Raw genomic sequence first — 26,186 nt, forward strand, 5'->3', positions numbered from 1 at the left:
AACAAATCCACACACAGTGCTGCCTGAGGGAGATAGCGTTAAAATAAAAGTAACAAGCACAAGTTACTGAAGTGTTTCCCGACTGTTTTAAAATGATGAGGAGGAGTCTTACGCTGAACAACCACTCAGCCCTGGGGAAGCCAGGAGGAAGATGTGGGGCTGGAGAAGAAAAGAGTTGCCAATCAGAACTGAAAATCATAGCAAATGTATGGACTTGGGTGCATGTCTCCTTAGCAATGCTAAGAGTGGCTTTTGATTATCAAGCAGAGTAGAAAGTCGTTCTGCTGCCACTACACTGCTGCAGATTTTAGGTAAAAAGGGGGCCTAGGAAGTTTGTTCCACAGCATTTGCTTCAAATATTTACTGAGCAAAATTCTAAAAAACTGGTTGTTTCATTCATATACTTAGTCATTGTATAGCAGACAGAAGGCAGCTTCTGCATCTGGTTATTAAGAAAACAAATGCTCTTTAACTATATAATTTGTCCCATTCAAGGGACTCATGAATTAACAGTACATGAGTGATCATATATAACTGGAGGAACAGTTTTAAAAAAATATTACAGTACCAATGATTTTTGTATCTACAACTATACAGCATTTTCAAGCAGTGTGGAAATTTAATGAAATAATTATGATTTATTAATTTACATAAAAATATTTTACAGTTAAAGAATAGCTCTCAAATGGTAAAAAACAAAATATTAAGAAGCTCAAACTATTGTGAATCATGAGAGTTTGTCTGCTCTTCGATAACTTGTTTCACTATTTCTGCCAGCTTTAGCCGGTCCACCTTATCGGTGAATCCTCTGCCTGAAATTAAAGAAAATGCAAGTCAGTTTCAGTGTGGTGCAGGGAGGAAAGCAGACAATCATAACTGGCTGAATACAAATTGATGCTTTGATCCTCGACAGTAAAACTTGGGTGCTTTTGAAAATTTCACCCCAAGTACCTGAGAGGTCTAACCCACATTCAAAAATCAATAGGGCTTATGTTTGAGGCTTAAGATAAAATTTTCAAAAAGCACCTACATTTTAAACAGTTTTTTCTAAAAACCATTTAATTCATGCTCTGTGCTGGCAAAGCTGATGCCATTTGGAGCCATCTAAGCCTGAATTGATGTAGAACAGGTTTGTTACCACTGTTTCATTCCTCATGTAAACATACCCTTCAAGTAACTGCTTTCCCTGTGTTCAGAGAAGGTGCCTCTTACCGTTCCAGCTGAAGCTCTGTAGAGTGTCCCGCAATAACTTACACTCCCTGTTATATTTCCAGGCTTCCCGCACCACTTCATTCAGTTTCTCATCTTCATTCTCTCCTATTTAAAAGAAAGATAACAGATTTGTCACACATTCTCAGCACACAGCTTTTTCTCCTGCTTACTATTTTGGGAGCAGAGGCTTTGTTTTGAATTTTAATAGCACTACATGCTACTGCTAAAGTGATGCGTTAACACTGTATTATCCAGGTATCGAATTTACAATCCACATGTAGTTACAAAGAGCAATCCTATTCTTTTAATTCAAAAGTTTTGCAATGATCATGCCTACATCTGTCCCCCTATTTCCCACGTCTCCATTGTGCCATACTAAGAAGAATCCCTGTAACTGCTCTGCACAGCAATTCCTCAGGGGATTGGGAAACACGCTAGAAAATGGCTATTATAATCAAGAACCCCAGGCTTTGTAGATCTGCCTTCTATCTCCTCCTGCCTCTTGACCAACATGACTACAATTTCCTTCAAAAGGCTGCACAACTGACAATAGAGACCTCCATAGATCCCCTATAGTGGCATGTGATTTCCAAGCACTAGAAAGCTTGTCTAGTTAGACATCCCATCACACAACTCAGCAAAGGATCGCACCAAAGTTATGCATAGGGATCAGTCTTCTGCAATGAAGTTTCCTGTATAAGGTGCCATGGAGATGCACATTCTAGGGCAAAGAGGCATTGATTCGTGTGTGTTAACTTTATATTCAGGTCTGATAAAAAGGGATAATTCCAAAGACCACTGGGCTTTCCTAAACAAAGCCCTGTAAGACACTGGGTCAGGCAATCAGTTCTCCATCGCCTGAGACTGACTGTAGTAATAAGAATGCTGGGCGGGGCATGCTCCTTCACTGCTGACACGGGCAGAACTGGTACCACAGTAAAAACTCAATAGCTCTCTTAAAAGCGGTGACCTTTACCAGCCTGCGGCAGAATACACTGCGCAATCACGTCTCTGAGTTTTTCCAGAGCCACGTTGGAATCGTCGCTTCCGTTCTCAGGGTCATGGATATAGACACCATCCTTCGGTTTGGTGCTGTAACAGATTGACGGGAGAAGGAAACACTATTGCAGTCTGAGCACAACACAGTCATGTAGCCAAAAGCCAAATTTAAGAAGAAAATAATTGCCCGCAGCAAAAGTGTGAGGGAAGTCTGATCGTGTCCATTACTCAATACACAATTCTGAACCCATGCATATTTTTCTGATGGGAGCTGGAACCTGTAAGAGGAAGTAGATTTATCAGAAGTTCTGACACAATACTCTGCCTTCTGATGGCACGTTAGATCAGAAGATTAACACTTTTACTAATCTCAATCAAGTAATATGCTCAACGCTCCTCGAAGGTAGGTAAATATCCTAATTTTCAGAAGCAAAGCAAGATTAAGTGATTTGCCTAGTCAATCAGTGGCAGAATCAGGAACAAATCTTGAAGTCCTGACTCGTGAGCTGTCCTGCTCTAATCACTTTCTCACAGCTAGGTCTGCTCCATTCTAACTATAAATAATATATTTAAATCTAGGGTGGTTTTTTTAATTTACAAGTATTTTTCCAAACAAAATGTCATAGTACAATGTAATAAAACATTCCAAGTACCTGAATATAAACACTATGGGGGGGAGAGGAGGAGAGGGAGAAGAGGAGCTACTTTCTTTCTAACCACAGCAGAAGGAAAAAGATATACTCAATTAACTGTACTTCTAAAAAACTGAACTAGATACTTTATATTCCATCTGCTTATTACTCAAATGGAAAGTTCCTGTATCCAAAATACCATTACAAATTATAGTTAGTCTGTTGCTTCTAATCTTTCAATTTTACTTGAACTTCAGGTACTGCTCTGAAGTTCACACACTGTTGACTGTTAACCTTAATTTGAACCTTTGTCATTTTAAGTGGTGTCAAATGTGTTCTACAGAGCATTTTTTCTTAAGTTTAAATTTTAGCTCTTTGGTAGATTGCGAAGTGCCTCTTAAACCCTGTCCATAAATTCCTAATACAATATACTAACTTTATAAATAAAAAATAGAGAACAAATGGACGAAAGGGGAAGTTGATTGACGATAATAAATATAAATCAAAAGTTAGGAATTGTAGAAAATTTGATAAGGGAAGCAAAGGGACATAAGGAGAAAGCCACAGCCAGCAGAGTTAAAGATAATAAGGAGTTTTAAAAATATATTAGGAACAAAAAGTATTCTGGCAATAGTAATGGTCTATTGCTAGATGAAACAATTGAATTATCACTAATAATGCAGAAACGGCAAAAGTGTTCAATAAATATTTCTGTTCTGTATTTGGGGGGAGGAGAGATGATATAGTCTTATCACAGAGGGGTGATTACACTCTTTCCATTTCACTAGTATCGCTGGAGTATGCTAAACAGAATCTGGTAAAATAAGATATTTTAAAGTCAGCAGGTCTAGATAACTCGCATTCAAGAGTTTTAAAAGAGCTGGCTGAGGAGCTCACTGGATCATTAATTTTGATTTTCAATAAGTCTGGGAGCACTGGGGAAGTTCTGGAAGAAAGCTAATGCTGTGCCAATTTTTAAAAAGGGTAAACAGGATGAACTGGGTAATTATAGGCCTGTCAGTATAACATCGACCCTGGGCAAGATAATGGAGAGACTGATAAAGGACTCTATTAATCATGAACTAATGGTGGGCAATGTAATTAATTAAATCAACATGAGTTTATGGAAAATACATTCTGTCAAACCAACCTTTTTTTAGATGAGATTACTAATAGTGTTGACATAATATACTTCTGTAAAGTGTCTGACTTGGTACCACATTACATTTTGATTAAAAAAAGAACGATATAAAATTATCACGGCACACATTAAATGGATTCAAAAGTGGCTAACTGATGGGTCTTAAAATGTAACTGTAAATAGGGAATTGTCATTGAGCAGGTGTGTTCTCAGCGGGGTCCTGCAGGGATCTCATCTTGGCCCTACACTATTTAACATTATCAATGACTTGAAAGAAAACAAAATCATCTCTGATAAAGTTTGCAGATGACCCAAAAATTGGGGGAGTGGTAAATAACGAAGAGGACAGGTCACTGATTCAGAGTGAGCTTGACTGCTTGGTAAACTGGGTGCAAGCAAACAATATATATTTTAATACAGCCAAATGTAAGTGTAAACATCTAGGAACAAAGAATGCAAGCCGTGCTTACAGGCTGGGGGACTCTATCCCTGGGGAGCAGCAACTCTGAAAAAGATTTGGAGATCATGGTGGATAATCACTGGACATGAGCCTCCAGTGTGATGCTGTAGCCACAGAGCTAATGCTATCCTGGGATGTATAAACGGGAGTCCTGAGTAGGAGTAGAGAGGTGATTTTTACTTCTATCTTTGACACTGGTGCAACCGCTGCTGGAATACAGTGTCCAATTCTGGTGCTCACAATTTAAGAAGGATATTGATAAACTGAAGAGGGTTCAGAGAAAAGCCATGAAAGTGACTAAAAGGATTAGAAAACATGCCTTATAGGGAGAGACTCAAAGAGCTCAATCTAGTTAGCTTAACACAGAGGTTGAGGTGACTTGATTACAGTCTATAAGTATCTAGTCCATGCTAAAATCTCTCTCCAGAAAGGGTTACTGGAATAATGTCTTATGGGGAGAAAAATGTTGGGGCGGGAGGGAGGGTTGTTGGCATTCTAGTTACAGGATGGGGATGATAACTGCAAAATTAAAAGTACTCTGATTCCAGGCAGAACAGCCTGTGGGACAAATATTCACGGGCTCTTCAATCCAGCAGACAAAGGTGATCCAATGAGTGGAAGTTGAAGCTGGACAAGTTCTAAGTGGAAATAAGGTGTACATTTTTAACACTCAGGGTAATTAACCACTGGAACAATTTGTCAAGGGTCGTGGGGACTTGTCATGGGGACTCTCCATCATTTCCAGTTCTGAAATCAAGAGGGGATGTTTTTCTAAAAGATCTGCTCTAGGAATTATTTTAGGAAAGTTCAACAGCCTGTCAGACTAGACGTTCGCATTAGTCCCTTCTGGACTTGGAATCTATAAATATGAATCTTAACTTTATGCCACCTAGTTGGATCTAACTGTAATATCTAAGCAGGACTGACTAACAGCTTTTCAAAGTCCAGACCTCAGGGAAATTCTCTTTAGATCAGATTTCAGACTCAGCCTCTGCCCTATCTTTCACTATGTATTGATAATGGTGCTTTGTCAGGGGCCAGGGAAAAGATTTTTTTAAATCAAGGAACTGGCTTTGTGACAAAAAAGACAGACCGGCGCTGAAGATCAAGCTGACAAAAATTATTTAGTAACATGATCTAGAGAAATAAGAATAGGGTCAGAACTCAAACATGAGAGGTCAAAACCAGGGTCTGCCTCTGACTTTGTGTGCCATATCACTTCATCTATCTGCCTCAGTTTCCTTATACGTAAAATGAGGATACCACCACCATTTTCCTACCTCACAGAGGCGTTGGCAGGAGCTGTGCAGATACAGCATGCTATCCATGTAATTATGGTTACTAGGTTTGACAACAGCTGTTTCAGCCCAGGAAGTAGGAACTAGCCAACCAACCAGACACGTTAGGAATTTCAGATAAACACATCTTAACAGAGGTTTAAGTGTTAAAAAACAATCAAGGCACCATGGCTGCTGACATTTAGGAATTACTGGATTTAAAAAAAATTTAAAAACAATTTTAGAAAGCTACCCTAGCAATTTTCTCTTGCGCAAAATTGGGTTGTTGACAGAGTGGAGAGGTTTGAGGCTGACTTTGAGGTCTTGGATTCTCATGTTAGCAAGCTGTTCTGCGTGAGCCTGTTGTATCCCAGCAACCATTGCCTGGAATGGAAAAAGTTATACATAAGATTTTAATTAGTTCCTTTGTGCATAAAAGGCCAATATAAGCCAGTACAAAAACAGTACATCAAAATCCTGTACACATTTCCGGGATGCACAACAAAATCAGGCTTGTGCTACACAAGACCAGCTCCGTACTGAGCAGTGACCCAGTGAGGGACAATATCCTGACCTTGCAGGGGGATGGATTCAGTCTAATGGGTCTTCTCCATCTGTAACCTCCATGATCTAGTTTGAGACCACCTTTGTGCCAATGAGTTTTCCACTTAGCTGTTTAAAGGGGCGGATACAGACCACAGAGCTGAACCACTAACTGCCAATCAATGGACTTATAGCTGCAGGACCAAAGTAAACGAAGGAGAAAAAGGATGCAACACTGAAGTGAGCAAAGCACCAGACAGAGAAGAGCCCTAATAGGTCACATTTACTATAATATATTCCATCTCCTCCCGAACCTCACTAGGTCAGGGTTGCTCTTTACAGCTTATCTTGAATAATTTTCTTTCTCGCCCAGTTTTAAATGAAACCTTTTTGGTTTCAGGAACAATGATGACCTTCATAAAGAGAAGGAGAATCTCTCTTGCAGGGCTTGTCTACACTACAGGTTATGTCGGTATAACTTATTTTGCTCAGGGGTGTGAATAAGCCACTTCCCTGAGAGATGTAAGTTACACTGACCTAAGCGTCAGGGTGGACACCACTATGTCAGTGAAAGAGCTTCTCCCGCTGACTTAGCGACCGACTCTCACAGAGGCGGTTTTATGATGCTGATGGGAGAGCTCTCTCCTGTCAGCATGGAGCGTCTTCACCAGACGTGCTATAGTGGGGCAGCTGCACTGATGCAGCAGTGCTTCTCGTGTAGGCTAGCCTACACTATGGAAGAGCGAGCCCTTAATCTGCGGGACAGAGCTTTCAAACAAAACGCTGAACGAATAGCAGTGTGGTCAGTTTCCAGACTTGACCTTTTTGAAATAATAAAATGTTATCTAAACCTTGTCCATCATCAGTTGGGCAGACGGCAAAATGTTATCGAGTGCTTCGGTGGAGTTCAGCCACGGATGATCCAGGACTCCTTCTATAGTCAACCGTTCCTCAGGCTTTACCTTCAGCAGCCTGAGGGAGAAAACAAAACAGTTCTAAAGATGCTCTATTCTTTCCATTCAATAACCTGCTGTTCTGCCTAGAGTCAGAGTGCTTTTAACTTTGCAGTTACCATCCCCAGAGATGAGTTCTCCTTATCTAGAATGCCAACAAACCCCTCCCCCCCAAAAACCATTTTCTCCCCTTCAGTCATTTTATTCCACTGACCCTTTCTAGAGCGAGATTTTAGCACTGACTAGTTACAGTGGGTATCTGCAGTGACACAGACTAAGAAAGAGATCCGAATCCTGTTTCAGTAATGGCTGCACTCAGCTAGCTTCGTACCTTTAGATCCTGTGGTATAAAAAGTTCTCCTCATCTAAGAACACCCAAAGCAAAAAGGATCAACATTCTCTGGAAATGCACCTCCAGATTTGCCAGGGAGTGGTAGTTACTTACTCAAGGATTTTGTGCCTGGCGGAGTAAGGCGGAATTTCAAAGCTAAGTATTTGTTTACTGAATAGACTCTGCTCTTATAATTCAACTTCTTAGCACTGTTTCCTCAGCAGAAGAATGGACCAATGGACACCTCTGTAACTGAGACCACCTCTATCTCTATCTCTGGTGAATTAGCAGCACTTAGTATAAAGAACTCTCTAGTGACATAGTAGTTTGGGCAACTATTTAATGGCTGTACCTGCAACAGATGCATGGCCTGCTTTCCCTTCTATCTTTGGCATGACTGCACTGCCTTCCCAAAAGTCTGCTCTCCCATGTTCACAGTATAAATTAGCTATTTCCATCTAAGTAAATCTGTATTGCCAGACATCTGATTATTCTTTGCTTTTTACTTGTATCAACATTCAAAGGATAATTTTACTACAACTGTAGAGTCCCAGATAGGATTACAAAGAAGAGTTGCATTATGAGATTCTGTGAAAACCTTATGGATTGTTTACAGTAGCAATGTGAGGAAGACAAATCATTAGACATTCATTAGAAAGAGCAGCTTGGAAAAGATTCTGCAGATAAATTAAAGCACCCGCTATTAAGCATAACTCTTTCATAAAAAATAAGTTGTCAGCATTATGGCTGATTATGTTATTGGTATTACTGATGGTCAAAGATAACGGTTAAGATGGTAGTAGACAAAACAATAACATCAAATTAAGCCACAATAAACTCTCTTGCTCAACTGCACCATAAATTGATTATCTAAGTGTATAGCAGAATTATTTGATATAGAAAGAAAAAGTAGGTGACTTTTACAAAAGTGTCAGCAGTGCCCCAGGCTAGTCCATAATTTAGGTACAAAGCACAGGTGGCAAACATGCCTCCCTTTCAGTTTTGAGTCAAGACCCCAAGACATACGTATTTTTTCTTTTAGCTTTGAAAGGGATAATTTATATACTGATTCTCAAGTAAAGATCAAGGCCACAAATCAGCGAAACATAGTCCAAAACAAGCAACCACTTGAAGGCAGAATGTGACCGCCAGCCCGAAAGTTCATGTGAATAACCATCTTTTTTTTAAAAAACCAACCAAACAGAAAACAGCACACATACAGGCTAAGAACCTCTCTCCACCAAGAGGATCCTCTATACAGACTTATATATCTTACTGCACGTCAAGCCATAGGTCCTGACATATTTGTTGGAGAAAGACAAGGAGGAAGAGGAGTTTTGAGAGTTTATTAAAGAGAATGAAAGAAAACTGACTTTATCCAAATTAGTGACATCCAATATCATGGCCATTTTGAAATACAGTGGAACCTTCTTATAGTGAAGCTGCTGCATGAAAAAAGCTGATTTCAGGTGAAGGTTTCAGTGGAACCATAACTGCAATTTGTATGTCAAAACAAATCTAGACTTTCTCTATCCCACTATAAACAGGTTCCCCCAGTATTTACAAAAATATGCTGTTGCTTCCAGTTCCTGGAGTTTTTACAGAGCCTTAAAGCGGACAGTGTCAGGTTAAAATAATTAAAAGGATTTGATGTTCACTATTTATGTTTCTTTTAGTTATTTTCATTTCCCTGAGTGAATTAGTGAAAATACAACTAGTCAGTTTCACTTAAAAAAAAAAAAGAAAACAGGCAGTTGGGTTCTGCTCAGTTTCATTTTCCGATTATTATGCAGTAGCATCAGTGCTGCAACATTTGGGTTGCAAACACTTCAGGGAACATCTGTGTGTTTAAAAAGTTTCTGCTGCCCTTTTAAAAAATGTCCAGCACTACTTATTTGGAGGTTTTAGGCTTTAACAAATTTTAACGCTCAAATTTTAGGCCTAACGTGACCTGACAGTGTCCCTTTGATAAATACATACCAGAAAAACTTTTTGCACTGTACTCAAATGACCTCTCCTTTTAGAGCGGGCACACACACACTAGGCACTAAACATCTCCATTTTTCCAGAAGTGTTGCATGAGGATTTAACCATACCTCTCCTGTTAAAGGCTAAGTCTCCATGCAATCCTAAATACTTTAGGGGCAGGAGCTGTTAAAATTTGAAGACAGTGGTTTGGAAAAAGAGAAACAAGGGAAAATATTTACCAACCTTTGTTCATGCTGAATATGAAATACAATGTTCCAGCTTTATACCCGGCAGACAATTTTTTCCTTTTGAAAATGGAGCCTTTAGTGACAAAACATTAAGTGATTTTCCAATTTCTTGATATAAATAAGAAAGAGTAATATAACATTTTCCTCAACTGACTCACTTTCTCACAATGTCTTTTGCCATTTCTGAGATCTGGCTCCATTCTTCCTCTGGAAATTCAAAACTTCCTGTCATGATCTTTTTCCGCATGTCCTTTGGAATTGTCCGACTGTGGTGTTTGGAGTAAAAAGGAGGGTATCCGCACAGCATCATATAAATAATGACACCCAGGGACCACAAGTCACAGCTCTGAAAGCAAGGAAATTATCACTTTTGGGGCACAACTTACGGCAAAGCATTGGTGTAGTCATGTTAAAAGATCTACATGACTTCTTATGAAAAGCTGAAATACATTTTGGTCTCTTTCTCTAGTGGTCCTAGTCTGAATTAGTTTATTGGAGAGGAAAAACAAAATCAATGAAGAGTCCAAACTTTATATGAATTTAGATTTCAAACGGTTTTTTCTCCTCCCATGGGCTGTTTAAAGTATAATACTTTACCCTTTTTTTTTTTTTTTTTAAATAGAAAGAGACTGATTTTAAGTATTTTTGCCAGCTAAATTCATTGTGTGTAGTTTTTTTTTTTTAAATCTTTACTTTTTAAAAATGAATAATCTCCCACAGTACTTAGTAATGTTCTGATAGTCACACACTAAGATTCAATTATCCTGATATTTGGATCAGTCAAAAAAAATTGTACAACACTTTGCAAGTTTGCCCACCACACCTGCACGTGCCTCTGCCATACTGAAAGGCACAAGGGTGTATGGCCATCTGACACCCAGATACTTAGGGTGGATTTGTAAAGTAGGTACCCAATGTGTTTTACTTTTACAGAAAAGTCGCTGTTTGTTACCCTATGTCTTTTTACCAGATACCTTTCATAGACAAACCCAAAATCTCTCTCTCTCTCTCACTCACTCACTCACTCACTCACTCACTCACTCACTCTCTCTCACACACACACACACACACACACAAAGTTTAAAAAAAACAACAAACACTCAAAGGGCCAAGGTAAGGGCTTTTCCTCCAATTTAACTTTGTAGCAAAATGACATAAGCAGCATTTATTACTCATGAAGGTGAATCATTAAACATTTGCAATCAGAGTGGCCCTGAATTACTATGTAAAGACAGTATACGTGGGAGTTTCATAGTCTATTTCAGAGAGCTGGGCATATGCTAGGTACTGTTTTTGCAATGAGTCACACTTGGCAGGAGAATATGGGTAAGAACATTTTATACACCACTCCTACTTAGTTAATGAAGCCATGACTGAAAGCTGTTCAAGAATGAGATGGAACAGTTCATTAAGTGATCTGTCGTGTGAAAACAAGGCTTCTATATCACAGTATAATTCCACCGGACAAGATGATGACTAAAGAGGGTGAAACGCGATAACACGCTGGCAGCAAATTGGTTAACCTTGTCAATATAGGTACATACTGTGGAGTTCACTCCTGTTCTCATAGCTTTTTCCTTCATGCTAAAATATGATTCATACTTTGCTTCAGTCATGACTGATAAGGTACAGATTTCATCCATTAAAAGAACAAAACTGCCTTCAAGCTCTGTATCAACACAACAGTGAAGAAATATTTTATTTTTAGGGTTTCCAAGAGTTGCGTTTGACCCTTCTGTACCGCAAGGGAGAGAAATTACTTACCCTACTGTTGGATAGTCTACTTGTTGCAGTCCTCAAAAGTGCACCCTTGCCCCTCTGTTGTGACTATAAGAGCTTGTCAAAAAGCGCTTGGATCCTTTCCCTATCACTGAGGCTCAATGGCAAATGGGTGAGGGGGGTGTGAGAGTCCAAGGTATGTGAATCACTATACTGAAAGAAACTCCAACACCTGCTCTGTATGTTCCATTATTTATGTAAGTGCCTGGAAAGTACTGGCTTCTTCTTGCTCAACTCTGCCCAAGAAACTTTTCAGGGATTCCTCCTCAAGGAAGAGGGTGGAGATCATCTCTGTGTATTGCCATTTTGGATTTCTGATATAGTCCACTCAAATGCACCCCCATATACCAAAGACTCCCTTGGTGATATTGGTGCAAACATTTTCCCTTGTAACCAGAGAACTCTAGGCTTTCTTCAATCGAAGTTGAAAACATCACAGGAAAACCCTGGATTTCCATAACACCTCTACTTATGGAGGGAAAGATGCTGATAAGCAGACTTACTTTTCAGAAGCCGAAAAGGAACGTGACCTGCCTGGTCAGCCTTGAGAGTGCTCATAAAAGAAACCTCAGGACAAATTCTATCACAACCTTTGCCAAGACAATCCTAGCATCAGCTGTGACCACCTATGACCTTACTGGTACAGATATTCAAGTAGTTTCCCATTGTATAATAAAAATATTTCTCATCTGAAAAAAAGAAAAGATACCACGCACAGCAGTGTGAACAAACGAGAGCTTGAACTAGCATGCTCTGCTATCAAGCATTCAGGAGTCCCTAGTAATAGAAGAGAGAGAGAAGAGATTCTTTTGGAAGAGCTTCTGACAGTGGGGAAAGAATTTCTTCCCAAATAGGCACATCCCAATGGAATAATTTTCCTTGAAGTTACTGTTACCATTTAATACTAATACTGTGCTATGGCTAACCAAGGTGATGTTTTTCTCATTTGATTGTGTTTATTATGAAGAGTTGATACTTCAGAGCAAGAGATCACTTCCAACAGAAAGAAGAAGTCAAAGCCAGAAGCACAGTTGAGCATGTCATGTATCACTAGATCCGGGACAGCTATCTGCACAACCCATTTAACACACAGAAACTAATCAGAGCACCTCTAAAATACAACGTTAACCCTAAAATAATGCTAGATTGAAAAAAGCAACTATGAAGAACAGGCACATATATATTTTGAACTACAAAGCTAAGTTACAATGAATTGCATTTTTGTGGCAATATTTTACCTTCCTCCATACCTTAGTACTCTACAGACACAATTCTCTAAGCCCACTTAATGACGCCAGACCAACCAGATACGCAGGAAGGATAATGACAGTACAGCCATTGCACTACCTGCTCAATTTTTCTATTCTTATTTTTTAAACACTTGCTACACCGTCAAGTAGCCAAATCAAAAATGATATCCCTGAGGTTATTCCATTCCTGCTAAAGATAGGGTCAATAGGCAAAACGACAATTCCCTAAGGTTTGTTATAATTCCTGCTTTTCGCTGGGAAACTCAGTGTGGGATAACTGGTTAGTTTTATTACAAAGCCCAGAAGTCTGAACATTTTTACTGCTCCTGATCACAAATACCCCACTTCATGGCAATAAGGTTTTTAACCTGCAATAAGCAGTTATTACATTTATTTCTATGGTTGCATCTACCTGCAAAAGGAAAAGCACTGTCCTTAAAAGACCTCAACACGCAGATTGTTTGAAAAGTTTACCTTGTTATAAGTGTAGGGTGTTGGCGAGGTAGGGATAATACCAGATTTCTCTTTCTGATGTCGTCTTTGTGCTTCCAGGACCTATTGCAGTGAGATGAAAACAAGAATTCACATTAGAAATTACAGTGCAAATCTAAATCACAGGTGGTACAGGTAGGAACGCTTATAGTTAAAGCTGCCCGACACTTTCCATTATATAACCCTATTTTCAGCTGCTTAAAACTTTGCCAAACACACTCTTCAGGCTGAAATTTTCCTTGCCGGGTATCTGCCTGAGGCTGGAATTTTTGGAAAAGTCTCAGCTAAAACGATTCAGCCACTTCTGAGAATGAAGGTAGCAAAAAATGAAGTTAGAGAATGAGGGTAGTTGTTTAGTTAAGGTTAAAAAATCTTCTTACATCTCTTTTGTTCGGAAGCTCTAGCACCTCCATGCTCTGGAGCATGGGCTTGGACTCTGGCAGCCGGGCCGCTGCCCTAGAGTCCCAGATAGGCCTTTTTGCTGGCCCTGTGAAAATCTGCCCAAATTTGGTCAATATATAAGCTGCCAAAGATCTGTTCACATATGCTCATTAGAGACTGGGCAGAGTTGAAAAGCTACATTTTCCAAAGATTCCATTTTCCGTAAGCATGCTTCCCTCCCTTGCACTCCTATCTGCTGAGGAGACTACATAGGCACCATCCCACCGAACGAATAAACATGCTCCATCATGAGGCTGTAGGGGCTCAGCGGGATTTTCCCAACAGCTGCTCCTCCTGGCTGTCAGAGGCTGCTGTGAGGCCAGGCACCGTAATATAGCCAGGAGACTGCCTCTTCTGTGCCCTCAGTGCTCACTCTGCTAGCACCCAGACAGCAAGGGGGAGGAGGAGGAATTAATCTGATTTGGATGCAGAGGACTGAGGAAAGGAGGGATCATATAATTGAAGGCTATAGCATGCCATAGTGTATATGCATCAAGGAGCCATATTAAGGATGCATGGAGAACATAATTTCTGGCATTTCCTAACTTTTGAGCTCTTAGCTTTGCAACCTTAATATTCCTTTAATGTAGCTTTTTAAAATGTAATTTAATATAAGCTTGCGTTGGGACAAGGAGTACAACGGACTTCCCCAGATCACCTGTGTTAACACAACCAGAGCTCAGTTCTGAAACCCTAAGTCTCAACACAGGTGCAAGAGTAGTTTTCAGCCCAATTTACAGATGACCCTCCCCTTGAGGGAGATCATAATTCAAGATTTAAAATACATCTATTCTCAACCCGCCCTCTGGGGTCTACTAAACAATGAGTGCTATGACAATCCCCGAGTAGCGATAAAACTTAAAAATACAGCACATATCGTACTACTCTGCACTTCTAGAATACATTTCATCCTATTCATTTCACAGTGCATTTCAAACAATTCATTAAGCTACACAATTCCCTTCTCTCCATTTTACTAATACCATTTTACTAGGAAAATGACGAAAGGCTAACTGATTAACCAAGGGCATGCAACAAGGAAGAGTCCAAACTAGAAACGGACCTTTGGACCCTTCTCTCACGGTCCCCGACTGTAACCAGTAGATTGCAGTGGTGTAAAGCAATAGGCACTTGGTCTTGAAAGGCTACCCACACTATCCATTTATTCGTGGCTCCCACACAAGAGTCCCTTACTAGTTTAGAGAGGGGAATTAGACTGGCATGTATACAAAGACACGGCCAGTAAATACTGCATGCATTCTTTCCCTATAAATAAATGTACAATCATTCATTACCTGAGGTGCTACATAGTATGGAGTGAACTGGGGTGTCATCAAGTCACCTTGGTCTATCTTGGCAAATCCAAAGTCACACAATTTAACTGGAGCATCCTGAAACAAGCAGCAGGGGGGTTTGATTTGGAATCTTGTTTGATTTGAATGTCTTTTACTTTAGAGTATAGGGTTCTTCTTTCTCCCTTGCATTCGACTCCCATCTGACCCTGGCCATTGCTTGGTCCCCCTTTTTCAGCTATTTCCTTCTTACTGATACAAGGCTGCTGTCACAGGGTCACAAAATTATTTACTTGAGCAACAAATACCCTCTATTCTCCAGGCTGCTCTCAGAAGACCAATGTATACCCCGCCCCCTTGTATGGAAGGACCTACACGCAAAACTGTGGTGGTTCCATTGTACATGCAGGGTAGGTAGGGAGGGACGTGATGGGCCATCAACAGTGGTTCCACAATTATATGGATCCACTAATCCAAACACCCATATTGAGTGTATTTGCATGTGTATGTTGGGAGTGAGAGGGACGAAGATGCAAGGCTGAGCTAATAAAAACAGAGCAGGAAGGATTTTGTCCCATCCAAGCCCTTGCAAAGATCCCTTACATGAGGCCATTTATTGCATTTTCATGCCTAGACACAGGATTTGGCCCTGGGTAAGATCTCAATGGTGCGGACATGTTCTGTTCTGAGTAAATCTCAATGTGATTTCATTATGCCACTGGGAAGTAGGAATCCAAAGGAGTCAGTCATGTGCTGTCACCAAAAGACTGGTCTCATTTCGCAGTGATCTCCCTTTGTAAAGCACATGGAGAACTACCGGTGAAAATTAGTTTAATAGCGTAAGGACTAGGTATTATTACTATTTTCCACTTTTCTGAGCATCATCTTTGAGCCATGTTACAAAATTCACCAGTAAGCGAAGAAAACGAAGTCCCCGTCTTACCAACGAGTTATCCTTGAAGAGGAGATTCTCAGGCTTGAGGTCTCTGTGTGCAATGTTTAATGAATGACAGTGCTGCAAAGCCAGAGCTATCTGAAAAAGGGCACAATAAATCAACTACAATCACAGAACTTCTCCCTGGGCCGTGACACTTTAAAGAGACACTAACATAGTTGGGCCCCAATGTTTTCAGAAAGAAGTTATATACTTAATGAAAGCCAATTTTAGATTCAGACATTCCTATGCAGTGCTGGAAACCCAAACAAGACACTGCACTAGGGCATCAAAATCAGAAATTGAAACTATCTAGAAATAGAACCACTAGCCAGTCTATTCAATTTGCAGTTCATTAAGCTCTCTCCTGTGACATGCTCTAGACAATGAAGAAGTTGGAGAACCACTTATAAGAAGGACTTCAAAGGTACAAAAATCTGAACTCAGAAAGACTAGAAAAAACACATAAAATTCTTCAGTTCTATCAAAACTTTGGCATTGTCGGATTATAACAAAGCAGGCAATGATCATTGGATCAGAACTGAGGGTCATTTTAGTTTCCTTTTTCCTTCCCCCTCCCATGAAATTGTAACTACTTTAACCATTATTGTTCGTGCTTTTGCTTATACATGGGAGTTAACTTGCCTGCTTTGTTACTTGGCTTGCTTGCTTCTCAGTAAAGTGTCGGTGCTGGCTGATTCTGTGAAATAGCTCTCCCCCTTCCATCATCTCCATTACAATTAGGAGCCGAGCCCTGTTTAAAAGCATTTCATTTCATTACATTAAAAAATTTGTCAAAATATAACAAAATTGCTAATCTAGTAATGCACATTTCATAACTGGTGATGCAGGCCAAAAGAGAGAGAGTGTAATTGTGTCATACTCTTGGTCTGTCTACTTTAGTTTATAATTTTGGCTTTTACAGTGTCAAATACAGTATCTTCTGGTCTCCTGCATAATCTGACTCACTGAATAGTGCATTGTACTATCACACGGGAGACTATAGTTTGCTCTTCACATTAGCTCTCACGCTTTCCAGCTGGAGCAAAGGATTGTAGGAGTTATTTATGTAGAACTGTAGATGTTCGCAGCAATTTACAAAGGTGAAGCTGACAGCCCTCTTTAAAGCTTTAGAAGCCGGATACCATATTGTGGCTCCCAGTTTTAATTAAAGGTCTATTGTCAACCCTGAGAAAAAGACAGTGGATGGCAGTCCCTAATTTTATATTAAAACAGTCCCTAAGTTTATATTAAAACAAGACTCCAGCCTCTCTTAAATTCTTTTACACTTAACACCCAATTAGAAACTAATATCAGTATTTTTTCCTAGGTCATATCAATAGTTGACAATAGCCTAGGTTCATGTTTTTGCTGCATCCATTTTATGCAGGGTAACATTTTGACAGTTTGTGAGGCCCAAAATCACCAGTCTCTTACAAAGGGATCTCATTTGTGAGCCTGCATGTAAAGGGAAAATATCAATGTCAGAGAGAAAAAACTACAACTCCTACCCTGTTTTAATACTGGCTTGAAAATGGAAAGCTCCTCAAAGAATGCCAACAATGATGCTCTTATGATGGCCAAACTGGTATTAAAGCAGGACAGAAGCCTGTTACTCTCAGACAATGCATGTGTCCCAAGCTATGGTATTTTTCAACAAGATGGTGGCTGGAAATACGCAGCAAAGAAATCAAACTTTAATCAGAACATGAAATTCAGTGGATACAGTATCCATCTAAAAAGCCAGGGCACTGTGATGAGAAAAATGGGTGCAGCTTACTGTGAAGTGTAATATCTTACCTGGAAGCCCCAGATGGGGGCTCATTTCAGGTTCTTTATTAATTATTTTATTATTATTTTAAAAAATCTCCACTATACCTGGGCCTAAATATGGAAAGCAAGCTTTGGGAATCAATCACCCTATGTAATCTTACCTTGGACTGGATTCATGAGGGAACTGCACACTGTTAGCATAAACTTCAATAATTTGAACAATATTTGGATGTGTTGCACACATCATGTGCAGACGTACCTTAAAGAGAAGGTAAGAAACGTTACTGTACACAATGATATGTATCAGACAGTTCAGTTCTTCCCATATCCCCAAGATTACAGGATCCAATAAGTCTAAATGCCTTTTAACTGCATTCAGTGTAAATTACAAACACACTAAAATTATATAGTCCACTCAGTTATTTCACCACTATACCTAAAAGCATTTTTATATGCTCAACGAAGGAGCCTTTACACTCAAATAAATAAGACAAAGACAATATTATCAATTTACAGCTTATGGCATCAACTCCAATAAACCACTGAAAGTTCAATCTTTAGAAGATTTTTTTTTTTCAAAGAAATGATGTTATTGTAGCAATGAGGATATGGCCTAAAGTAACAAAAATCTGGAAGTACAACAATAAAAGTTGAAACTCTATAACCTGCCTCCTTTTATGACTCATAATATGTAAAGTTACCTTCTATTCAGATATTCTGCCATACTGGAAACTGACAAGTTTCAACCAGTTTTAAACCTCTTAGTTTGCAGGAACAAGCCAGGCCCTTGATGTTATTTCCATGTAGCTTTTCCGGGCAATTTAATGAGAATTTGCTTTGTAGCAGGAAATGGAATTTGCATAAACCTTAAGCACAATTTCACTCTCTCTCAATTTCTTTTTTTCTTTTTTTTTGGAGTGGGGAGCATTAAAATTGTAAACTATTGCTTGTAATTTTATGTAGATTGGCACATTTTTCAATGTGTGAGGAGAAGGGAGAAGGAAAGTTATGCTAGATGTGTTAAGAATGTGTGAGAGATATGATTTTTTTTAGTTTAAGAAGAAATAAATGACATTTTCATGTACACTGATGAAATGTTGCCTGAAACATCACATCTAATTTCATTCAACCAAAAAAAATTTCAAAAGAACATAAAACAGTTTACAAAATCATAAAGCCCTATAATAGCCATCCTAAAGATCATGCATTCCATATGGCTGTGCCCATGTTACTGTCAGTCACACTAATGTAATAAAAAATGAAGCTAGTGTGCTCATCTAAGATCTCCTACTCCAATCAATCCTAAATCATTGAGATTGCAAATTGAAGTACGTCTGGCAGTTCTTACTTCAGTAATGCTCGGAGTGAGATGTATGGAAGCTAAATTACCTCTAAACTATTCGTATTACATTTCATAGTGGAAAGCAAGGAGGGCATTGTAAATTCATAATGCACCTTTCTGAACTGCACCTGTGCATAAACTGCAGACATTCATTGTGAATACAGCATGTCTAGCAAGACCAGTATAAACCAAACATAGGCAGTTCAGAGGGTCAAAAGCACGGAGTACTGCCTAGCAAGCTGTATTGCAAAAAGCAAACCCTCTTTACACATACCTGAATGTAGTCTGCCTTTCTAGTTGACTGACTTTCTCCCTCAGCTAATTCTTTTTAATACAAGTGGAATAATTTGCAAAAGGGGAGAGATTTTGTACATTTCAATAATTATATGTTTTTTTAAAAAATGGACTATACCTCATTTCTAGCTTTTGGACGATCAAGAAGAATTTTCAGTGCAAACCGTTCTTGAGTAGATTTTTCCACGCAGACTCTGGTATTATAGCAATAAAATCATTCAGTCAGCAGGATTGTGAAAAAGATATTTCAATTAACTAATTTATAAATTACTGGTCTTAGCTCATCAAATGGGAGCTAAGATTAATGTAGGCTATTTGTAATATACAGGGTGCTTGTCGAGGTACCAGACTAGAAAGCCTCAAAGGAATGACAAGTCATCATCATATTCCACAACAATCACAAGACATACTTTAAATACAGACATTTTACACAGAATTGATGCTCCCAACAATACACAGGACATCTTGATTCAAGAGAAGGCAAGGACTGAAACTGGCAAATTGCTTTGCAGATTAGAAGTACAATGTACTGTACATGTTAATTATTGAGTAGCTTTTGATTAAAAACTCACAATGACAAATTAAACATCTGGAACGCAGAGTCTAATCAGCAATAATACATAGGGTTTCCAGTCCAAAGCCATTGTTCTGACAAGGCCATTGACCGTGTTGCAAGCAAGCATTTGTGCAATGTACATTTAATATTAACGACTGGACTGCTTTAGAGAGAAGGGTCTTAGGCCTACTAGGCAGCCAACACATATAAACCAATAAAGAACAAAGAGACATTTCAAACTAGATGGGACACAGCGATAGCAAACGTATTGTAAGAAATGATCCTGCCTGGACAGGGAAATAGATGGGATGGCCCAACAGGTCTCCCTCTCAGTCTCCCAGCGATGGAGGCAGTGAAGTTTGTTTTCCAGGACTGATGGGGTATATACTCCACACTGGCACTAAACGGGTTAACTGGAACTAGAGCAGCTCAATTAAGGCACCCGGTTTCACCTGGCCCAACAAGATGAAGCTCAGCTGGGGAGAGGAGCTGGATGGTGAGTATAAAGGGAGGAAGCCCAGCTACTGAGGCTGCAGGGATGGGGGCTTTTCAATCCATCTGTGGTGGTTAGTGTGAAGAATGGCTTAGCAAGCAGCAGCTGTCTAGTGAGTCCAAGGAGGCGCTCTGGGAAGGGGCCTGATAGAAAGCCAAGGTAGGGAGACTTCCAGGAAGCAGCAAGCATCTAAGGGAACAAATCTTAGCTACTCACCCTGGGCTCTCTGGATTGGGGCCCAGAGGAGGGAGGCCCAGGGATCCCTGCCCATCACTAGGAAAGGTGGTGCAGGAACACCCTGATGCAGTGGGGAGAGGACTATTGAATGTGGAGCTAACCCTTCAGGGTGAAGAGTCTATAGAGGAGGGAGGGACTAAATGTGACCTTGCCAGGGGCTGAGCCATGAGAAGAGGCAGATCCTGTAGGACAAGAATGACTGTTGGCAGGGGCACTAGATGAGAACCAGCCATAAGGGGCACTCCAGCAGTGAGTTGAAAGGACATAAGTATGAATGTCTGCTGTGGGGTTTCAGGCTGAAAGACTCGTCGCAGTGCCTCATGGGTAGGGCCCAGTTCTTGTATTGTATGTCAGTGATAAGGCTATTAATGACCCAGTTAGTTCTGGTATCAGATACTGGACTAGTTGCAGTATATGCATTGGCTTCACATAATAATCTGAAAAAAGAGCTGTTAAAAATAGCTAAAAGGAATCTTGTGCAGAATAACCAACTGTCAATATCGGAGATGCGTGATGCTCTTTGTTCTGTATGGACAGTGTTTTAGAAAGAGAAATAGATGCTGGAATGGAATTTTCTAGGACTATCTTCCCTAAGCAGGTAACTATTCCTAGTTTGTTTTAGAAATATAATCGTGGGCAATGGGATAGATGAGATGAAGGATTTTTACTTTTATTTCAAACATTCCAATAATGGCAGAGTACCTGAGTCACATACGCACTCCATGTACATGGTACGTTACATCAGAGTCAGGAACTTGTTACTACACACAAACTTTCTACTTCCTTATAATTAAACAAGAGACACTCTTCAAGAGTTACACATCTTTCTACTATTAGCACAGTTAAGATATACTCCTTTACTGCTAACATGACAATTTGATAGCATACACAAATCAGCAGGTGTATTGTCTTACCTAACTGGACCACTGATTCCAGCTCCCAGCTTCTGGGTCCAGTTAATGTTGTACTCCTCTAAAATGGAGGTTTCCTATTCAAAAAGGAAAAAGTAATTACTATATCCTTTCTGAAAAGCAGGTATCTGCAGACCTGCTTTGAAAGAGACCAGGCCAATGGAAGAATCTGCTCTAATTTCACTTTATCAAGGAAAGTTACACACATACAAATATTAGCATAACAGGGTGCCATGGTATAAAATGTTGTTTGTGCAGCTGTGGCAGTTTGCTAAAGCAGGTTGCTAGCATTCCGAACAGGGGAACCATCATCTGATACAAGAAGGGACCTGGGGAATAGTCTTGCATGCTATTCACTGGCGCTTGAGTTCTGCCTTGCTTCCCCCTGCCCTGCACTCAAAAAGATCAACGATCAATTAATATAACTTTTTTTAAAATTTGAATTTCCTTTTGATCCTGTCCACATTAGCACCTTCCTACAGAACTGAGGTTTCAAATGTTTGGATCCTTACAATGCAAATTAAACACAACAGTGACCACTGCTATCAACTGGTTTGATCTTGTCTGTTAAAGACAATTCTTCCTCCAATCCACACAAACAAGACCAAACCCACCCTACTATGATATGACCCAGGAACTATCATGCTTAAACATGTTCCTTCAATGTGACATCATTTGTGATGTATGTGGGGGGCTTTAGCACAGACAGTGTTGGCTAAAACTTCTACCACTTCTGTTAGTCATCTAATAATACCACAGAAGAGTAGAGTAACTATTAACATTCAGGATGTATGTAGTTCCAGGGAAATATACATTCCTAAATTGTTGCTGATGGTGTTCCTCCAAGGAAGTAATTTGTGTATGTTCAAAGTTAAAAGCCACGTTTTCTGGCTTGCTATAAGGAACATGGGAAGTAGGGAATGTCAATGTAGAAAAAGATTAAACAGGAGAAAAATGTTAACATCAGTGAACAGAATAACCTATTTGCCAAGTGACTATTTTGATCAGTCTTTCATATATATTTATAGATCTAGATAGATATAACTTCTTTTTCTTTCGGACAAAGTAGAATAGTGACCAAAGCCAGAGTCTGGCCTCTCTCCTGCTCATCACCCTTCCCTCACTTTGCAAGATCAGTCCTGGTCATTTCCCATTCTTTACATTTCCAGAATGTGAGGCAAACTTATTTCATTTTACTGAGCACCTGTGTGCTCAGAGCTGTATACATAGGAAGTCATCCTCTAGGTAAAGGAGCAGATCTAAGTAAAATATAGATAAGTGTTCAGACATATTACTGACATGCTGAATATGCAAAACTCAAACTGTCAGGTTTTTTAAATTAACCCCTCCACCCCCATGTTCACAGCAGTTGGTGGGTTAATGTTGAACAGCCTACCAGAAATGTGATATTGTAAGCAGGATTTGTAAACGATCGGCTCGCATGTAAGGATGGGGGAATATTTCCCAGGGTGAAGGAGAGACGTGAATTTAAAATTATGTTGTAACATTATTCTGAGGTCAAAAGTTCTTACCTATATCTGGGGGATTGTTATACCTTTTAATGTTGTTTTGGGCTTAAGGATGAACCAAGCCTGTTTCCTGGGCTTCACTCTCATTGCAATATATTTCTCCCTACTTCCCCCAACCCCCATTGGTTACCGTTCCACTGGAATAGAGAGTTCAACTTCTGTTCAGTAAGCAGCGGGCACTTAAAACAATGGTGTGGACATCTTTCCACACACACATCATATCCAGGCTCCAATAGCAAGGCAAGCAAGTGGCAGATTCTCTCCTAAAGTGATCTTCACCAACTAAGCTCTTCTCAGGCACGAGGTTAAAGCATATATCACAACTATTTGGGGGCAAAGTCTACATATTTTCAAGTTCATTTTCCCAACACTTTCCACCTAGACCCAGTGAAAAATTGTAGAGAGGGATTTTAAAAAGAACCATTCATATTCAACATCAAAATCAGTTAAAAATGTTATTAGGAGTAATGCCTGATCTTCAAAATGTGAGTGGATTTGCATTGCTCAAATTTGCTTTCCCAACTTCTGCTAGTTTATGCTTGCACAGTGATCTAAACTCTCCCAAATTTTATTGAACCAAGGGACATGAAAACAATAAACCTCAATAATCCCATTTCTTATGAAAAATGGGAAGTTCAACTCCTGCCTTAATGAAGGATTACATTATATTTTGAATTTATATCATGCCTTTCATCCCAAAGGATCACACGGTATCCACTCCTAACTAGCTGTCCTGAGAGTAGCAGCCCGGTAGATGGCTGACTGACACCACGGTACGCACCGGGGGGCTGTGGATTTTTAAACCAAGAACATCCAGGCAAACACTTACTCTTACAAGATGTGCCGTGGGATTGTAGTGCTCTGATAGATGGTTGCTCACTTTTGGACAGCTACTGCACAATGAACTGCACTTTATTCAGTCTATTACCTCAGGAAGGATATATCCTGTTGGTATTTGAGTGCACTTTTTCAGAGGAGCATCCTAACCTGATGCTCAGACCACTGTGCCATGCTAACGTTATTAAAAAGCAAGATCCATCCTCACATTTTAAAATAAATCCAGACTCCAATATTACAAAGTTATACAGAAACTTAAATTGCTCACATTTTCCCACTGCACCCTATAAGAAACCCCACAGGCATTAAAAGGATGGTGGGAGGTTGAGGAAAGGAGACCCAAAATGTGTTTTTCCTCCACTTGTATTTAATTCTGGTGCCTTTTTGGAATTCTTCGGTTTTATCTGCATGGATTCATTAGCAAAAGTAGTACTTATCAAGGATTATCAAGTGCTATGATAATGAAATAATCCATTCCTGACTGATAACACAACATTTATGAAGGCAACCAGACTTAAAGCTGTCAGTAGTGAACTTGTGGTGCAAGACTGAAAAGTTGTAGAAATCCTCGAATACATTTTTACTGTTATTTTGTTTCCCTGAGTTTCACTATTTTCCTTAGGTAATAACTCAGGCAGGTGACAGGAGAATTAAATAGAAAGTATTAAGTTCTTACAAAAATTCTTGCTGTCCAAACCTAAGTCTGTTTTGTGCCCTCCTTTCTCCCCCAAACAGCAGATGTCTCACATGGCAAGTTGGTTTTCATAAGGAGCAGCACTTTATTTTAAAGTGAACAAAATTCCTGCATAGGAATTTGAGGAGTAAGACTCCAAAACTGTCTGGGTAGATTTGGGCCATTAGAAAGAAGAGACTTGCTCCTGCAATCTGTGGGACACAGGTACAAGTTTTTATATTCATCATAGGGTAATAAATATGTAGGCACTCTGATGCTAACAGCACTCAAACCAATGATCAGCCAGCAACCCCAGCACAGCTATTTTGCCAGCTGGTTAAATTTCCATTGCCAAGTTTAACAGCACTGCAGTTGAAGTCACTAATATTTAAATATTTTAGGTCTTTATTCCCAGCATCAAACACAGATGGCTGAAGTTTGTTTTCAGAGAGACAGCATGTGCGAAATAATATGTTGGGAGAAGGAATGAGGAGGAGGGAATGAGATTTGCAACAGGGCGCTCAGATTCATCTCCACCGCCAGACAAGGGAGAGAGAGACAACTGAAGGAAACGAGATCAGGCAGGACCCCGCGACCCCCTCCCCCCAAATATCCAGCAAGTAAGATCCATGGCCCCTGCAGGGGCTGCACCCGTCACTAGGGGTGACTTCCTCCCCCCGCGCTGTCAGCTGCCGAAGAGATGCGGGGGGGTCCCCGCCCCCAAGGCTGAGGGAGTGGGACGTTTCTGGGGTGCTGAAAGGCATGGGGGAGGGGAAGAGGGATGCGCTGGGGTGGGGGGAGGGTCCCCGAGCTCCGGCGCCTCCTTCCTACCTTAATCATTTTATCCATTTCGTGAACCTCCGACATCCTCCCCCGCGGGGCCCCGAGCGGAGCGGGGAGGGGAGCCGGGGGATCCCGCCTGCCGGTCCCCAGGGAGCGAGGAAAGGAGGCCGGGGGAGCAGGCCAGGGCCCTGGGGCCGCTGTGCGGCGGCGGCGGAGGACAGGGGAAGGGGGGGAGACGCGGTGACGGGGAAGCCGGCGGGAGTCGGGGCCGCTGAGTGTGGGGTGGGGGGCTGAGAAGCCGGGCCGCGCCCCCGCTAGGCAACGGGCAGCCCCGGGGGAGCCTTTGTGCCGCTGCGCCGCCTCATCCCCGCGCGGTCAGGTCGGGTCGGGGGCTCGGGTCGAGGAGCTGACGGGGAGGCGCCTCTCAGCGGGCGCAGAGGCTGCCGCTTAAGCCGGTAGTCGCCGCAGCCGCCACTCCGCTACAGCCAGCGCCGCCTGGGAGCCAGACATTGCCGGGGCCCTGACGCGGCCGGGACAGCCCCGCCGGGCGGCGCGCCGCACGGAGTCACCCCCTGCGCTGCCCGCACTCAGGCAGCTCGGGGGCCCGCACCCACCGCTAAACCCCCGCGCCACTGGCAGAATTTTAGAAGCCACCTCCGCGGCGGTTACATAATCTACAGGCGTCCGCATTCCCTGTCTAAAAAGGCGACCCCGCTGCCGAGGACCCCTATAAGAAGGGGGGGGCCCTTCGATCATATGGGGCGCCTACTGATGACGTAAACAGGGCGGGGGCGGGGCCAAAACGG

At 40.9% G+C, this 26,186-nt stretch overlaps 1 protein-coding gene across 3 annotated transcripts; it reads right to left on the minus strand.

Moving 5' to 3' along the window:
* Positions 1-404: 404 nt before the first annotated feature.
* On the minus strand, positions 405-25,813 carry MAPKAPK5 (MAPK activated protein kinase 5). Of its 3 annotated transcripts, none has more exons than XM_067539510.1 (14): positions 25,429-25,813; positions 21,562-21,635; positions 19,480-19,555; positions 17,887-17,984; positions 16,598-16,706; positions 15,962-16,051; positions 15,022-15,117; positions 13,268-13,348; positions 9,923-10,110; positions 7,116-7,236; positions 5,975-6,105; positions 2,189-2,304; positions 1,213-1,317; positions 405-812 (listed from the first exon to the last, which is right to left on the minus strand). In XM_067539510.1, the coding sequence occupies exons 1-14, from the start codon at positions 25,462-25,464 to the stop codon at positions 718-720; spliced, it is 1,416 nt and encodes a 471-aa protein (XP_067395611.1). In that variant the 5' UTR covers positions 25,465-25,813; the 3' UTR covers positions 405-717. The 3 variants fall into 3 exon arrangements, with proteins under 3 accessions (XP_067395611.1, XP_067395610.1, XP_067395612.1); XM_067539509.1 differs by having other exon boundaries at positions 2,183-2,304; XM_067539511.1 differs by lacking the exon at positions 15,022-15,117 and having other exon boundaries at positions 2,183-2,304.
* Between the last annotated feature and the right edge of the window lie 373 nt (positions 25,814-26,186).

This window comes from Emydura macquarii, unplaced genomic scaffold (assembly GCF_026122565.2).
Source record: "Emydura macquarii macquarii isolate MOO-44397 ecotype Brisbane River unplaced genomic scaffold, CSIRO-AGI_Emac_v2 contig_554, whole genome shotgun sequence".
In the NCBI taxonomy this organism is placed as follows: domain Eukaryota; kingdom Metazoa; phylum Chordata; order Testudines; family Chelidae; genus Emydura; species Emydura macquarii.

Coding starts and splice junctions, on each gene's coding strand:
- MAPKAPK5 (XM_067539509.1), bottom strand. CDS start 25,464: ATGTCGGAGGTTCACGAAATGGATAAAATGATTAAG. Junction 15,118..15,961: donor TCTTCAAGGATAACTCGTTG/GTAAGACGGGGA, acceptor TGCTTGTTTCAG/GATGCTCCAGTTAAATTGTG. Junction 13,349..15,021: donor CATACTATGTAGCACCTCAG/GTAATGAATGAT, acceptor TCACTGCAATAG/GTCCTGGAAGCACAAAGACG.